The 16,019-nt window shown below is 41.8% G+C and overlaps 2 protein-coding genes across 9 annotated transcripts in view; one reads left to right on the top strand and one right to left on the bottom strand.

Moving 5' to 3' along the window:
* The window catches only part of LOC146191065 (uncharacterized), a 48,307-nt gene extending 41,159 nt beyond the window's left edge, over nucleotides 1–7,148 (bottom strand). For 6 of the 7 annotated variants that reach the window (XM_084601515.1, XM_084601521.1, XM_084601522.1 and 3 more), the window contains exons 1-5: nucleotides 6,839–7,148; nucleotides 5,668–5,793; nucleotides 4,877–5,062; nucleotides 3,047–3,130; nucleotides 981–1,133 (exon numbers count right to left, since the gene is read on the bottom strand). In XM_084601515.1, the coding sequence (XP_084457641.1) occupies nucleotides 981–1,133; nucleotides 3,047–3,130; nucleotides 4,877–5,062; nucleotides 5,668–5,793; nucleotides 6,839–6,991 (702 nt within the window). In that variant the 5' untranslated portion in view covers nucleotides 6,992–7,148. The remainder of the gene's footprint in view (nucleotides 1–980; nucleotides 1,134–3,046; nucleotides 3,131–4,876; nucleotides 5,063–5,667; nucleotides 5,794–6,838) is intronic. The other variant, XM_084601520.1, reaches the window with a different exon arrangement.
* A 364-nt stretch (nucleotides 7,149–7,512) lies between these two features.
* LOC146191064 (ras-related protein Rab-30-like) lies at nucleotides 7,513–15,547 on the top strand. Of its 2 annotated transcripts, none has more exons than XM_084601514.1 (5): nucleotides 7,513–7,834; nucleotides 8,057–8,155; nucleotides 8,235–8,318; nucleotides 10,886–11,069; nucleotides 12,485–15,547. In XM_084601514.1, the coding sequence occupies exons 2-5, from the start codon at nucleotides 8,069–8,071 to the stop codon at nucleotides 12,754–12,756; spliced, it is 627 nt and encodes a 208-aa protein (XP_084457640.1). In that variant the 5' UTR covers nucleotides 7,513–7,834; nucleotides 8,057–8,068; the 3' UTR covers nucleotides 12,757–15,547. The 2 variants fall into 2 exon arrangements, with proteins under 2 accessions (XP_084457640.1, XP_084457638.1); XM_084601512.1 differs by having other exon boundaries at nucleotides 7,533–7,929.
* The last annotated feature ends 472 nt before the right edge of the window (nucleotides 15,548–16,019 follow it).

Here is a 16,019-nt window from a genome sequence, read left to right as displayed (position 1 = left end):
CTATCAAGCCTATCAAGCAACAGTGCCGGCATATGTTTACATAATGCCTTTTTGATCGCTCCCTTTTGGTCACTGCTTCATGCAATTTGCCTTTGTGACAAGGTGCATGAAGCCGTCTCAAGCCAAACATGTACAATGAATGCAAAAATTTGCAAGGTGGATGCCCCATACATTATGGTAACTCTAGAACCGATTGTGTGTGGTTTTGTTGCTTCAAAAAACTCTAAAGAAAGTAAAATGTAACCGAGGCCTTGAAAGCAGCATTTAGCAATAATGTGGATATAATGATTTTTATTTATTCAGATACCCTAAAGGCCTGCTGGAGGCATTACAATGGGGGTGGGAGGGGGGAATAAGCCAGTGCACAATTCTTTTTTGGGGGAAAAAAAATACAAAAACTTATGACACATATTGCATAATCATTCATTGCTTGGTAAGGCAGAAATTTATTATGCAACCTTGGCATGTTCCTAAAAAAAAATATGAAACCTTAGAAATATCAATGCCTCCCTGCAAAGTGTGCGACTGAAAGGGATGAGGTAAATAAAGCATCATTAGACAACACATTTTGAGACTTTCATTCATTTAAGAAACGCAGAAGTAAAGGCAACCACTGTAAATTTCACTAATGACGGCGAGAACTACAAATAACACCGCAGACTACACAGCATTTTCATCATTTGAAAGCGACTGGAGGGTGCTTGCTTAACAAATGGCTCATGCTTCCTGTGACAATAACAGCCGAAATTTACTACCAAGGCACACAAAGTCGCAGATGGTGTCACCAGTTACACTGACAGCAAAGGGCTTGCCACCAAACATGCTTTTCAGTGAATGTGAAGAGTGAATTCCAGTTTTCAAGCGTGAACAGGCGACGCACGAAATTATCTTTAGTGTCCCTTTAACGGAGATTAAACCAGCACAGTCCCAAGAAATGATAAGATAGAAGAGCGGCGAAAAAGCTGGACAGCACCAATTACCTCAGCTTCCTGTTTCTGCCTAAGGTGCTGCTGTTGCATCTCCAGCTCTAGCTGAAGCTTCTGCCTCTGCAGAAAGATGAACTCCTGTTGCTTCTGCAAGAGCATCCTCTGAACCTGTTCCCCCTCTGTTGATGGCGCACCAGCATTAAGAATCTGCGAAGGAGAGCACCAGAGAGGCAGAGAGAGACCAAGTTAGGATAAGCTGCTCAGGCATCCGCATGCCACCCCTGGGATGCATGTTTAAGCAAAACCTCGGTCAGCAAGCAGCAGCATGCATAACTTCAATAGAGAAATTTTGTTGTTAGTACAGTCATGCCTCGTTATTAGACATCCGTTAATATGAACAGCTCGGATTATGAACTGTTTTTCAAGGAACCAACCTTTTCCAAAGTATTTACGCCTCATTATCATCGAAACTAGCTGTCCGGACAACGAGAGAATGCCCAGAGCCCACTGGGACCTATGTATTTTGTTAGCGTTAGTATGCACAGTGAACAAAGAATCTTCATTGCCCAAACCTGATGCTTGATATTCGGCATTTTGAGTGCAGAAAAAAAGGAATGCAGTGAAATATTGCAAGTTACTGAGTGATGACCCTTTATTTTGTTTCTTTTTTCCCACCTCACCGGTTTTAGTATCACAACTGGCGAAGAAAACTCTCTGCAGACTGTGCCACGAGGAAAGTTGAAGTAAGAAGCTTTCAGTCGGCAGAGTGCTGATAAATAGTAGCGGTTCATGGGATGTGAGCAGTCGTAGTAGGAGTTAGGCCATTTAGCCATGAAACACCAAGGCACAGCTAAATGACCTTATAGGTACTTCGAGCTGTACCAAACTATTTCAAGCATAACGACAACCAGCATAACGAGCTTGCAGGTCCCGAAATTATATTTTACTAAGCTCACTAGTCACTACACTGCGCAGAAGCAGACCATAATTGTATCGGGTTTTCTTTTTTTCTGAATATTTTTCATTGCGACTCATTACTACAGACGATTCACGATAAAAACAGTTTTGCTCGGGAACCAGACAGCCCGTATTAATGAGGCACAACTGTACTCCACAAACAGCACATCCTTTCCCAGCCACACCAGCAAATCAAGGCCCTGGCCACAGAGCAGCTTTAAAACATGCAAATAGCCACGCACCACATCCCTTACCTCATGCATTGCATTATAACAAAGAAGCACACTCCTTCAGCCAGGACAGAAAGCACCAACCAATCATGTTGCTCCACTAAAATGCACGTTATTAAAAAGAACACCCTTTATTTGCTTCGCTGGATAGGTTTAACGCAACTAACTCTTGGCATGAACCATTGTCTGCTGATGATAACAGCTGTTAAAAAAAAAAAGACAGCCACAAAAGCTTGGCAGGAGAGGACGTTGTCACTCTCGGAACCTCCTATTCCTAGCACAGTACACGATACCAGTTCAACGGCAAAGGTACATCGTTTGTCAAAAGTGATTAGGCCATGAGATTTACTTTAAGACCATAAATTGGAATAAGGCATACCAAATGGCTAATATGTCTTAAATAGTGATAGTGTTCTTCATTCTACTAAGATTTTGAGCATCAGGGGGTGTCATTAGTGCCCCACTCTACAACCTGAAGACTCTGGGCCAGGGCAGTACACTGGCTCAAAGGAATTGTAGCAAAAGTGTCGTAAATCGTACTTGCAGCAAATCACAACTTATGTTTTTGAAACTACTCCTTGCAGAAAAAATCAAAGTGGACTCACAGAGTTGTAACAAACTACTGAACAGCTTAATGCCAGGCTATAATCATGCAATATGCAAGAGCAACCATCTATAGTCCCTTCATCAAGTAACCTCAAAACGTCTCGTAAGTAGGCCCATTCACACATAAGGATGCCAAATGTGGTACAAGGCTGTGAAGGTGCCAAAAATATTGACCCATACACTTTTCTTTAAGTTATTAGTAACTTCTTACACATTGCGGAGAATTATTGTGACAAAGCATGGCCCACAAACACAACACCAGAACATAGAGGCAGAACACTAAAGCCCAAAATGCAAAAGGCTTGAGAGGAGGGCTCCAAGCTGCACCTTTTCAGCAGTTGCTTTGTTGAGCGCATTTAAACTGGCAAGCTTAGCAGCTTGCTGTTCCAATGTCCCCTGCTCTGGTCCTTTCTATAGAGGGGGGGGGGAAAAAAAAAAAAGAAGGGAAGATTACAAACACCAAAGCTAAAAATGGGATGGGTCAGTTGATGTGCACATGATTTGGTGATGGGATGCGATCATGCATCAGGCTAGGTTTGTGATTGTGACACCGTACAATATGCTTTGTCACATCGTAACTTGGCAAAAAGAAAAAGGAAGGCTTGTACATAAAAGAAAAAAAACGACATGAGTTGAAACAATTCAAATTTTTGGTGGAAGTTGTCTATTTGCACTACAAACAGTTATGACCTCTACTGCCCGAGATAAAAAAAAAAATCGCATTTTAACTTTATGCCAGTTCAGCCATTCAGGGTAGTACAAATAAATAATCTTGTCTAGTATGTGCATTTATCTGGACAACTGAGTCTAGGTTTTTCAGGCCACATGGCACCCCTAAACATTAAGGAGAAAGGTTCAGACCACCAGTGGTGTTACAAGTGACAAATTAAAAAGGCTGAAACGCTAATTATGTAGCCTGAAGACTTTAGACGAAATGGCATACTGTTGCAATCAACAAAAATTCAAACAGAGAGCATTAAATTTTTTTTTCATCCGTTGTACAGTCATGAAAGAATCTAGCCCCTCTCTCTAACCAGCCAGCACAGGCGCGATGAAAATAATTTTTCAATAGCAGAGCAAGCAGGCACCATTACATTGTTCACGTTTCTTTTTATTGTCCCTGTACATACTACACTTGTCGTCTCTGCATTCTCATCCCTTGAGCTGTGAAAAATGACACAAGTGTCAGTTGCTTGAAGATTACAAACCACTGACCACAAACACAGCATGCCAACAAGAGACACATAAAGAGCTTGCACTAGAATGGTGCGACACCTCAGGAGAGGTCACCGCAGAATGCCATGACCTAAATAACTTGTGGTGCCCGTAGCCTCCAAAGTTTCAAGTCACGTGGGGCACATACATACTAGCTAACCCGGCTGAGGCTAAAAACTAGAACACATCCCAAGAAAGGTTAATGCCCTGTGGCACTGCATTTATTACACCTACTAAAATTGTGGAGTTCCAACTCTCTCAATCATTCCTGAGGAGGACAAGCATGCAGATATGCGACCTTCAAAAGCTAAGGGCACCGGCGTGGTTGCCACACTAACCGAGGAAAAATTTTAGAAATGCATCAAAAGCATTCTTTTTTTCCAGACAAGTTTTATGCAATGAGAGTTTTTCAGATAAACTTGATATTTAGAAAAATTTTACCAGAAATAGGGTTTTCGAGGATAAGCAAAATGCAGAAAAGACGACTCGTGAAATGCCTCTAGCAACGCTCATCAGTGATTACCAGCCAAGGAGAACTAGGCAGTCAAGGACCAATAACATCAATGGCACAGGAACAATGCAGAATGCCTTTTCAAGCAAGTCCATTGAGGAGACACACTACAAACACTATCAGTTTAGATTAAGTTCCCATTGTGCAAGGCATAAAGTCATTTCTTGTACGATCAGTGCGTACACATCGCTGTAAAGAGCTGCCGCATGAAATACTGTAAACTGTGTACATAAGTTGCGTGACTTAGTGCTACGTGTACTAGCACAAGATGAAAAAGAAATACAATAATTTTGTATGGAAGGTTTTTAGTAAAAAAAACTGACCAACTTTGTGGGCTCTGAGTAGACTACGAACGCGCACACATTAACCACATCAAATAAACACATGCGTGCCACCGATTCTCAACGTCCCCTACGGTTTTTACCGCTCACCGCTTTGGCTTCCAGGAACTTGGGGTTGACATGTATAGTTGCCGGCTGGGGTTCCTTCGCCATGATGGGCCAGGCAGGATCCATTTGCTTTACCCGAGTGTCCAAGGCAAAAAGCTTCTTGTTTGGAAATATGTCCACCCAGGTTTGGCGCAACTTGAACAGTTGCATGCGCATTCGTTCGTCCCCCTACATGCAGGCCATTTTTTTTTTTTTTTTTAATTTCATGAAGCATAATGTCACTCTTAAAGTACACCTTAAAACAGAGTGGTACAGTGCCACTCATTCTGCTTAAATTTATGAAAAGATATTATAGAAAAAAGGAACTTGAGAACACAAGACTTAGGGCCAACCATGCTTCCTTTAACCTGGAGTCTTTCTACATCTTTTTTCATAACGCACAGATGCCAAACGTACAATTTAAGCTATCGCACTGCAGCAAAATGAAAGTGCCAATTGCCTTACAATTCAACTTCCATAATGGTCTTGAGGCATTGCAACAATTTCTCTACGTCTCAGCACTTTGCCATTGCAGAAATGTTCGTCAGCAGGAGCAAGCAGTTAAGGAACTTTGCCAAGCAGTAACACTGTAGCCAATTTAAAACGGTGCACTCCTAAAGTTACTGAAATCAACATTCTACGTACATATAGTGAAAACCCAAATATGATCTTGGAATTGATCTTTGCAGCAGTCCATCTTTAAAACGGCAATGCTTGCTTTTAGTGCACTACACTGTCGTTTACCTATAACAATGACCTCTAGAGTATACTGATAGTGAGAGAGACGAATGTACCTTTTCGAAAACGCTGCAAAAGTTGGACACGATGTTCTGCGTGAACAGAGCGCGATAGTCGCCACCAACATTCTTCATTATGGAATCAATTAGGTATAGTACAGGCAGCTTCATGTCTAATGCAACCTAGAAGAAAAACTGAGAGTTAGGAGAAACAGAGAACAGCAAAAGGAGTACTCACCACACGATGTCTTCAATCACAACAAATTACACTTCGTAGTCGCAACCTTCCAAAGATAAATAGTACAATCTGTTCCCGACGTCAAATAGCAATTTCATGACCAGTTGCGAGCTTAAGTCGATGCAAGAGGTCAGCAATGTTCGCGCTCAGACATGAAGAAAAAAGGCGAGTTTGGTACGTCCAGCAAGGCGCTACGTCCCAAAAAGACACTGTTTGCCGTAAACAGTCATGTCTTAAGTATCACCATACAGCGTTCTATTTTACACGAGAAAAAAAAAAAAAAAAAAAAAAACGCGTAGTGAACAAGAATTCAGTGCAGTATGAAAAGTTTATTGATGGAACAGCAGTACTCGCCGAGATGTTCTAAAGAAAGCAAATACATGCACGTGTCACGGGCAATGTAGTAATATCTCTTGCTTTCCCGTGATCTAGTTTCGTGCTTCACTGCACCCTACCGCGTGGCTTCTACCGATGGATGGCGGTTAGGCTTCCGCGCGATTCCACTGCCGAAAATCGCAGACTGCCGTCTCGGTGACCGCTCTGAAAACAGCGGTGGAGCAGGCAGCACAGGTTTCATGATGAAGGCTAAGACAACAACTTAGCAGTTACCACCGAGTTTCTTATAATGACCCTTGAATTATCAGTTACAACGAACACCTTCGATCGCGGGATCGATGTCCAGCCGCCCCAGTGACGTCGTCACCGAGGAAGCGTTCACACTAATCTCTACTAAAGCGGGCAACAAAATGGGGCCACAGGCGCATTGCCAAAAAATTACAGACGACGGCAGATATACTACCTAAGCACTACTAAGCCGAAGATATAAAGATGACTAATACTCGATATTACAAGATAATCCTGCAGCCCTGCGATCATGTCAACATGCACGAACGCTATCAGGACCTGAACGGATAACAAAGCGTTACGGGACGCAACACGATACTATATAGAAAACAAAGCAATTCTAGTAGACATTTTGACAAATAGGACCTTCTGTAAGTGCTCTTCGATGCTTCGCACTATCCTTGGCGCTTGCTGGAGGTTTTCTTCGGCCAACATCGTGAGCATATTGATGAGCGGCTTGCTGTTGCATGTGAGATCCCGGAGCGACGACTTGTACTCTTCGCAGACGTCTTCTTCCATAATTAAAATAGTCAACTAGCAGGTTATACCTAAAAAGCTGTATACAAGAGGTCGACACAAGGGTCGCTGAAGCCGTGCAATCAATGCATTCCTGTACAAAAACGCGATTTACAGCTCACTGCAACAAAATGGCGAACGCGAATGTCCGCCGCAGACAACACCGAAAAACAAATAAAACAAAAATAAGTCCAGCCCTGTTATTGGAGGAGAAAGTAGATGTTTGTCACTAGAGGCGCAGCATACAAGCACGTACAAATCTATTTGTAAATGTTAGTTCCAGTTTATTCATTTATTAGTAATAATATTTGCTGATTAATAATAAAATATACAATTATATAAGCTGTATTAAGTGTCATGCTTTCTAGAGACTTGAAGGATTAGCTACAAATGAGGAAAGCTTTTGTTTCTGTTTTGTAAAATACACTTGAATCGCTGGATAGGGAAGTAACAGACAATAAAAGTGTAATAGTATTAATCTACGCATGATGTGTGAGTTGTAATTAAGGTTTTTGTAGGATGGGAGATCCGTGAAAGGGTTCAAGACATTCAAGACGTCACTCTCCCCTGACCAGATCAGCTGATCGAATGCTCCACCTTGCGGTTGCGGGTCGTTGCGATAGGCTGGTGCTGTGCTGGTGCCTGGTAGTGAACGAAAGTGTCTCAGTGATCGCAGCTGAATCAACACCTCTCCAAGGCGAATTGCTAACTTTTACTTTGTGTATACATAGTGGACGCATTGCAATTTCCCCACCGGTCTTTGTCTGCGCAAGAAAGACGATGCAACAATTAGGCAATCGAGCGTGACTCCATGAGAGAAGCGAAGGTCCACCATGTGAAACCGAGGTCCGTGCGTCGTCGTCTTGGGTTGTTTCTTCCTTGTCAGAAGCGCGATTTCGCAAGCATTCGAGATGCAGGGATGTTAAGCACGATCAGAGCTGGTACGTGCCTCTTAGAATGATAAATTGCTGTAGCATTATATGCTGTGGCGTTCGTACGAGAATAGTTCCGCTTATTTTCGTGGTTGGGTGCTAACAGATCTCGCATGCGTGTTGGGTTCACTTACAGACGGTTGAAACCATGGAAGATTACAAGTTTTTATTTAAGGTCGTGCTAATAGGCAACGCTGGTGTTGGGAAAACATGCCTTGTCCGGAGATTCACGCAGGTAACCATATGGACTGGATACGCTTCACGCAGTTCCGAAATTGCCAGTGGCTGACAAGTTCCTGTTGGCTGCTTTTCAGGGTCTGTTTCCTCCGGGTCAGGGGGCCACCATCGGCGTCGACTTTCTCATCAAAACGGTCGAAGTGGACGGTGAGAAAGTGAAAGTAAGAAGCCATGCCTTTATTCACGACCGCCGGCACGCAGGCGAACATAACGTTGCTCGATTTAGCCCTGTACAATAGAGGAGGCTATGCCTGCACTCACCAGATGCGATGCACTACTGTAAGGTATGGTAATCGCGGACATGACTGCTGTAGGAAATATACCTGTGTTTGTCTCCTTGGGAAATAAGTTATGCTGGCTAATTTCATTTAGAATTGCGCTTACTGTTATGGCGTTTTATAATTAGACTTTCTACAGTTATTCTTTTGTTGTCCACCATTTGAGGAACTTTGTCTAAGTTTTATGTCATAATGTGAATTTTTCTTGAGTGTGGTACATCGCTCAGCGCAGTTTGCTGTGATGGCCGGCCTTTCAGTGCCAGATATTTGTCCTATTTGTTATCCTCCAGGTTATGACAGTGTGATTAGATGGACTAGGTTAATGTCATAATGCCCTTTGTGCTAGCACATATTAGCAGCAGTCCATGATGAAAACTGGAATGCATGCTTGATGTCGCTTCGTGCCAAAACAAATTTACAAGGTTGTCTGTTTGACTGCTGTTCCCAATTTCCTGTGCACGGTGAATCGACTTGCTTAAAGAAGCATGTTACTTTAGTCTTAATTATGCCTATAAATAAAAAGACATTAATTGGAACCTGCAGTACTTCTGCTGCCAATTTTGTTGACACGCTCCTAGAGGCTTTGCTTAATTATTTAATTAATTTAACACCTTATAAAATGTCCCCAAGACATAATTGTTATGATATTGAAGCATACCGCATGCTCAGCTTATATAAGCACCATGTTAAATGCATTAAGCAGGGGCAAATAAGGAGACATGGACAAACTGAACCGCTGACGCCGCTGACAGTATCATTTCATTGTCTGATGTTGTACTATCACCCATTGTGCTGACCACATTTAGGGGAGCTTGTTTCAGATGAGAAATACTCACATTATCAGTGCATTGTAATTAGAGGTCTGCAAATATGGCATTTTGGAAACTGAATCAAATGTGAATAGTTTAGCTTTGCTACCAAATCAGTTATGAATAGATTAGTTAAAAACCAAATCAAATATTTGTTTGAATATATGCTACTTGCACAAATACTTGTACTGCAGAATGAATATTTATATCCTACACCAGAGTTGTAATGGAGACACTTTATATAATGGAGTTAAGTTACTGTCAAGACACACTGATCTCAGCAAAGAGACAAGCAATACGAGGTCAACATATTAACTCTGTTTGGAGCATAGGAATATTGCCTTTTGCTGCTTATAGCAGCAGTGAACAGGCTAGTTGCAAGTCTAAATTGATACAAAGGTAAGGGTTTGAGCTATGGCCACTGATACTAGGCACTAAGGCAAAGCTTGCTAAACCTGCATAAACCATGCCACATTTCCTTATATTTAAGATCATATAGGTGCCACTATATGAATGGACAGCATCAAAGCGCTGAACCTTCGTTTCTGGACAGGTAAATTACAGCAGCATGCTGCGTGACATTGAGAACGGCACCATTTTTTTTTTTTTTTTCAACATGTTGAAAACACTGTGGCATGCCCTATTCCAGCTCCATTCAATTTATTCGGAAACTTAGAACAGATTTGATTCATTTCAAGAAGTTTGAAATAGGCGCTATTTGATTCATTTAGTGAATCAAAAAGGAGGATAATAAATTTCTAAATTAAAATTTTTGATATTCACATCCTTCTCATTACGATGTCCTGGATTTACTGCGATAGCGTGAAAGGCCCTATACTCCAGAAAATTCAGTGTGGACTTTATGACCTAAAAATTATGGGCAACCCTCTGGCAGGTAGCATTGCTGGGCAGTGATTGGATGGTGGGTTGTGTGATGTCACAAGTCCACATGGCTTGGCCAAGTTGGCTGGCGGTGTGGGTTCCCCTTTGAGAACAGATGGCAAGATGGGACTCGAACCCGGGATACTAGGACCCCGAGTCAGACATGCTACCTTTGGGCCATGCAGGCATGTTCCAATGGCTTGGTTAAAGCAAGGCTTTATATCTATGTTGGGTGGTGTTCCATATAATGTAGTAGCTTAGAACTGCATGTTAAATAGTATGCGTGTGATAATAGAAGTGCAGATTAAGGGATCGGTGATTAAACGTGTAGCAAACTGCATGTACATGAAGAGTGATCCACAAGAGCAGCCACAGATGAGAGCCATTAATGCTCTCACTTCATACCCTTGAAAATGGAGCTTAGTTCTCCCTCCAGCTTTTTACCTTGTGCAGCCTCATAATATGAAAATATGTAAACTACAAGAGGCACTCAGTCATATTCATGCTGCTAGCTTTTGCTGTTTGGTGTTGATTTCTGCCTTAGGATAGGTGTTACTTGAGAATTGCTTTGGCTGTAAACTGAGGCTGTTTAAGGTAAATTGGCCTGGTTGCATTTATGTAATGTTGCTAGTGCAGATTTGTACAAGTATGTTTATATTGCTATTTCTTTTCTCATTTTTGGTTTCTCTTGCTTCCATAAACACAGGTTGTCAGTTTGCTTGATAAGATGTGCAAATTTATTTTGTTCTTTACGTGCAGTTGCAGATATGGGACACAGCAGGACAGGAGCGATTTCGTTCAATCACTCAGAGCTACTACCGCAGTGCACATGCTCTCATTCTTGTCTACGACATCAGCTGTCAGCCAACGTTTGACTGCTTACCTGACTGGTTGAGAGAAATAGAACAGTATGCCAGTCCGAAAGTCTTGCGGGCCTTAGTAGGTAAGAGCGCATGCTGCTGACATTGTTTCGTTTCGTTGCATTGTCTTATCTGAGGCCATACCTGTTGTCCTACCACATGATGCTTCAATGGATGGAATGTGAAATAGGTATCTTCTCTGGGTCAGTTCATTGCACGTCCACTATAACAACCGATGCCTCATTGCATAGCATTTAGGCTTGCTTGGCACCATGTGGCATCTGCAGCGAGAGTTTTTGCTGAAAGTTTTCAAGTAAAAAGCTGTGAGTGCACCTATGCTTTGTCTGTTATTCTTAAAACATGTTTGGATCTCTAGGATGCAGAATTTACTGCATTTTCGTTATTGTTTTTTATTGTTGATCACTGCACATACAACCGTCCAGGCCTACATTGTTACATATTCTGAGAAGTTTTGTATTGACTGAAAGATAAAGACGGGAAGGGATAGACCTTTTAAAACACTCTGCCACAGCTCCATGACGATAACGTTAATGGACGCATTTTTTTTTTTTTTTTTTTCTTGTAGTGAGTAGCCCCAGGTGCCTGGTCGTTCCATGTCTGTGGCACCTTTTGTTGGAACGTTTGCATTTCATTTGGTCGGTTGCCGTTGTGTTGGGTAATCATAGCAGATAAGCTGCATAGTGAGAGGCAGTGTCATTCTTCATTATCTAATTAAGCCAAAGTGATTACATTGACATGATTATCCTCACTTGTGCTTTGTTTAATGTTAATATATGAGGTATCATCTGAGTGTAAAGTGTACATATTATTGTCATCCTGCATCATTTTCATTGCTTGAAGAAATGCCAACTCTGTTAGAAAGTCACAGAAATGAGTCAACAACAGAAGCTCAATTTCTTTTCTTTCTGAAATAATGGGAATAATGTTCTACCTCTATTAAAGTTGCTTAGATTATCTGTGTTTTGCTTCTACTAATTTTACATTATCTATATTCAGTCATTTTATAGCATCCAGTGAAGCCGATATTAGGGCTTGCATACATACTGTAATTATCTGCTAGGTCACATCAGCTAATGGCAATATAATTGACATCAAAAGTATGCTTTGTGTAATGTGGCTGATCTTAGGTTTGAACTTTTGCTAGACGTGTGTAAGAAAAAGAGAAAAAATAAGTATGCAAGTAATTACTTAATGAAAATGCAGCTCTAGCTGATACCAATTAGAAAAAGCAATACTAGTGAAATGCCCGTGGCTCGAAGTCTTGCTGCTAGTTTCAAGTCGATTGGGAAGAGTGTTTTACAATATCAGATTGCACACCAACTTTATTTAATTGTATGCTGAGTCCAAAGCCTGTTTTCTGCACCTCCCTTGCTTATGTGAGCCAAGGTGCTGGTGGCCTTTGCAGCCTCTCTGCAGGACCTGTGCACGCATCGCAGTGCACAACGGGCATGCTTTGCCTATCTGCTTTGTTTATCAGGTAACAAGATTGACCGCGAAGACCGGGAGATCCCGCAGCACATCGGTGAGGAGTTTGCCCGTCGGAGTGACATGTACTTTGTGGAAACGTCAGCCAAGGAAGCCGACAATGTGGACAAGCTGTTCACCGAGATCGCTGTGCGTCTGACAGCGGAGGCACGGGCCACTCATGCCCGATACTCTGGCCGTCCGTCAGCCACGGCAGACTCGCTTCCAGACTTGAAGGAAGCTGCTGGAGACAAAGGGGACCATGCCTGCTGTCGCATGTTATGAGCATTCTGTGCCACGCATGCACGCGCTGTACAGGAATCGCCCTGGGTGTTGGAGAGCATAGTTCAGCTGGCTGCAGAGAGCACCACAGACCATGAGGTGACTGCTTTTAAAACTGGTAAAGAGGCTCGTCTTGTGATGTCACATTATGGGCTGTCATGCCTGCACAGGATGCACCATGTAAAAGGTAACTGCTTGAGCTATGCTTGAGTCTGCATGAGTAGCCAGAAACTTTGTTGCCTTTTAGTCTTCACATCTTTTTTTAAAAGTTTTGAGTGCAGTGTGAGTGGATACGAAAAAAAAAATTTTTTTCTTTACTTTTCACCTTCATTGATGGGCCACTGTTCAAGCTTTAAACTCACGAAGTGATGTCTCATTTTTTGTGTTTTTGCAAGACCAGCGAAACATATTTTAAAGTTATTTTGGTGAAAAGTCACTCTGGCAGCCCTGGCATCACAGCTGCGAGCACATGAGACACTGAATGCTGTGCAGTCACTTTGAGTGTCTCTTTCGTGTATCTACTTTTACATTTCCAGCCAGAACTATGCTCTTCCAAAACCCCCTTCTCATTTTGCTAGCGCTGCCGCCCGTATGTTTGTGCCCTTTTGTGCAATCTTTGTTGCAGTGAATGTGTAGGAGTGTTCTTGTAGGTATTATAAGCTTGAAGAAAAGTGGCTATCAGCCTGAAGTTAGTGCACTTTTATTTTGGATCCGACCGTCGTATCAAGACTCCTAGATGGCTCTCATACCTTGACATTTTTTCTTAGTACAGCAACTCTGAGCCCCTTTTTCAATGCATCTCATGTCATAGTTTTTTTGTTGTTGTTGTTCTTGTCCTGGTTGGGCCTTTCTAGGCTGCCAATGGCTTACATAATGATCGGGACAAACACCAACAGGCTGTGCCACTTAATTCACCTATAGCTTACTGTTAAAAGTGTTATTGGCGTTTTTTTTATTATTTTTTTGTGCTGCCCCAGCCTCTTCAAATACTGCACATCTTTACCAATATTTGTTACAGTCATTGAACTGTTTTTATGGATGTGTATATGCTGCATTTATTTTCATCACTGTCAACATTCACGTTTTGCTTCATTCAACGTGACAACGTTCACTTGCCACGTTCAGTGCAGGGCACCAAGTGTGCTGCTGTGCACTCCTGATTTGTCTCACCAGCCTTTTTGTTAAATGGTGGCTAAGTTGGGCCAGCACTCGTTATTGCTAGATGAACTGTGTGCTCTACGTGCTTGCAGTGGATGCATTGCAGGTTGAAGTTCACGAGAGCTGTACTGGTGCGTGGTCAACTCAACAACCTCACCATGCCGAGGAGAGCCCTTATCTGACAGCTATAACTTCTCATTTTCAGTGTTGCAGCTCTGCGGTATATTGTCGCTTCGTTGCAGTGTGATGAAAAGGTTTATATTAAAGTTGTATTTTTATTTATTTCTTCATTTTAATTTTTGGTTTGGTTAAATGCATTTTTAATAATTTCTAGTGCTGGCATGAGAGACCCCCCCTCAGTAACCATAGCATTTTTCTCAAGAACTGCAAGAGTTCCGAGCAGCAGTTGCACACGAATGTCTTGTGATTTACCTTTCAGTTTTTCCAATCACTGTCATTGCCTACCTTGACAAGCTGCTCATTTATGGGTCTTGTTGCTTTGAGGCTGCTTCAGAGCTTTAGAGTGCACAAATGGATTATTATCTTTCTTGTCAGTTATGCTGTTGTGTTCTTTATCTGCAAGCAAGGTTTGTGCTTTTCCATGACGTGATTTTTTCAGAATACAGGGCAGCCGTTCGAGAGAGATTTTGAAAAAGGCATTTCAGATCCTTGGAAGAAGACGACTCTGCCAAACGCTCCTGAGCCAAGGTAGCATTAAGGAATTGTGCAGGGTTTTTTTTTTAGAGGGTCCTAATCAACAGGGCTGTAGGAACAGAACGTCCAAACTTTAATGTGTGAAAGGTGTAAGAGTGTGAGATTGAAGGAATTGTGCCTGGTCCAAAGGCAAACACCCCCTGTTTATTCCAAAGAGCATTGCTTTTTTACATCACTCGAAGCTAAAGCCTAACCTTTTCTCCATAGTTATCAACAGGAAGCTGTATGCGAGCCTGGACATTAGGTAGTTCAATATAGCAGAACAATGCCAAAACTACTTGACTTTGTCAAACAAGGAATATTTCACCATCAGTTTTTAGTTTACTTTTGTGTCAACCTGCTAAAAGTTGAACTGCAACTCACCGCTTGTTAATGTATGCAGTACCGCACATTATTGTATGCTCTCACTCGTCCTAGAGTTACGAAGCCAGATTTTATCTCATTTGTGAAAGCTGCTCATTTTGTGGACTGTAGGCTTGCCTGGTGACTTCTGCGCCCAAGCAGGATTTGAGACGGTACTGAGACTTTGAACATGACAGTCTTTTTGGCAGCTGTGATATTTTTTGTTGTGTTTGTCGGAAAACTAAACAAACTCCTGTCAGAAGTCTGGGTTTTACTGAAGTTCTTTGTTTTATGACGTCGTACATGCTCAGTACTGTTAGTCTAAACCTTGAGGATTTTTTGCATCTCAAATCGTCGTCATCTTTTAGTAGACTCGACAGTTATTGTGCTCTCTGAAATATGAATACATTTTCTTTCATGGCCCTTAGGCTGTCTGTCATTTTAGGTTGTGTTAGTTCTTTGAGCATCTCTTTTTGAGCTTAGCAGCTACTCCAACATTTAAAACAATAGTCACTGTGTTATATTGCTTTTATTAGACATTCCACTATGGTTAAGGCCGGTCTTTTTTTTTTCTATGAATTAGATTACTCTTTTTCAGTTGCTACAGTGCTCTCTCTGTTGATCGCAGTGTGTCACTTGTGTGTCATAAGAGCATTTTGTAGTATTTGAAAGCTGTTCCTTTGTGACAGCTGAATTCTGAGGGTGGAAAATTTTAGAGCGAGCTTTTTGCTTTCAACACGCCCATTGTATACATGCAGACCTTAGGATATGATGTATATAGGTGCCCCACAAGATAGTTCCTCTGCCACTTTGGTTTATTTTCTGGCTTTGACACCACTGCACTGTCCATGAAGCAGTTTAGTGACCCAAGTCTATCATATTTATTTCTGAAGTTGTGAACTTTTTATTTGATGAAATAAATATTTTAAGTCGCTTATATTCTACGATTCAGTTTCACACCTTTTACTTTTAGGGATGATGCTTCTCATCATGACCGGGGTGAAGGGGGACGTTCAATTTACAGGATTTAATTTCTCAAAGTGATTCTAGCC

This window comes from Amblyomma maculatum, chromosome 4 (assembly GCF_055883805.1).
Source record: "Amblyomma maculatum isolate TAMU_Amacu chromosome 4, ASM5588380v1, whole genome shotgun sequence".
In the NCBI taxonomy this organism is placed as follows: domain Eukaryota; kingdom Metazoa; phylum Arthropoda; class Arachnida; order Ixodida; family Ixodidae; genus Amblyomma; species Amblyomma maculatum.
Note: the sequence above shows the minus strand (reverse complement) of the source record. Positions and strands in the feature narration are given on the sequence as shown.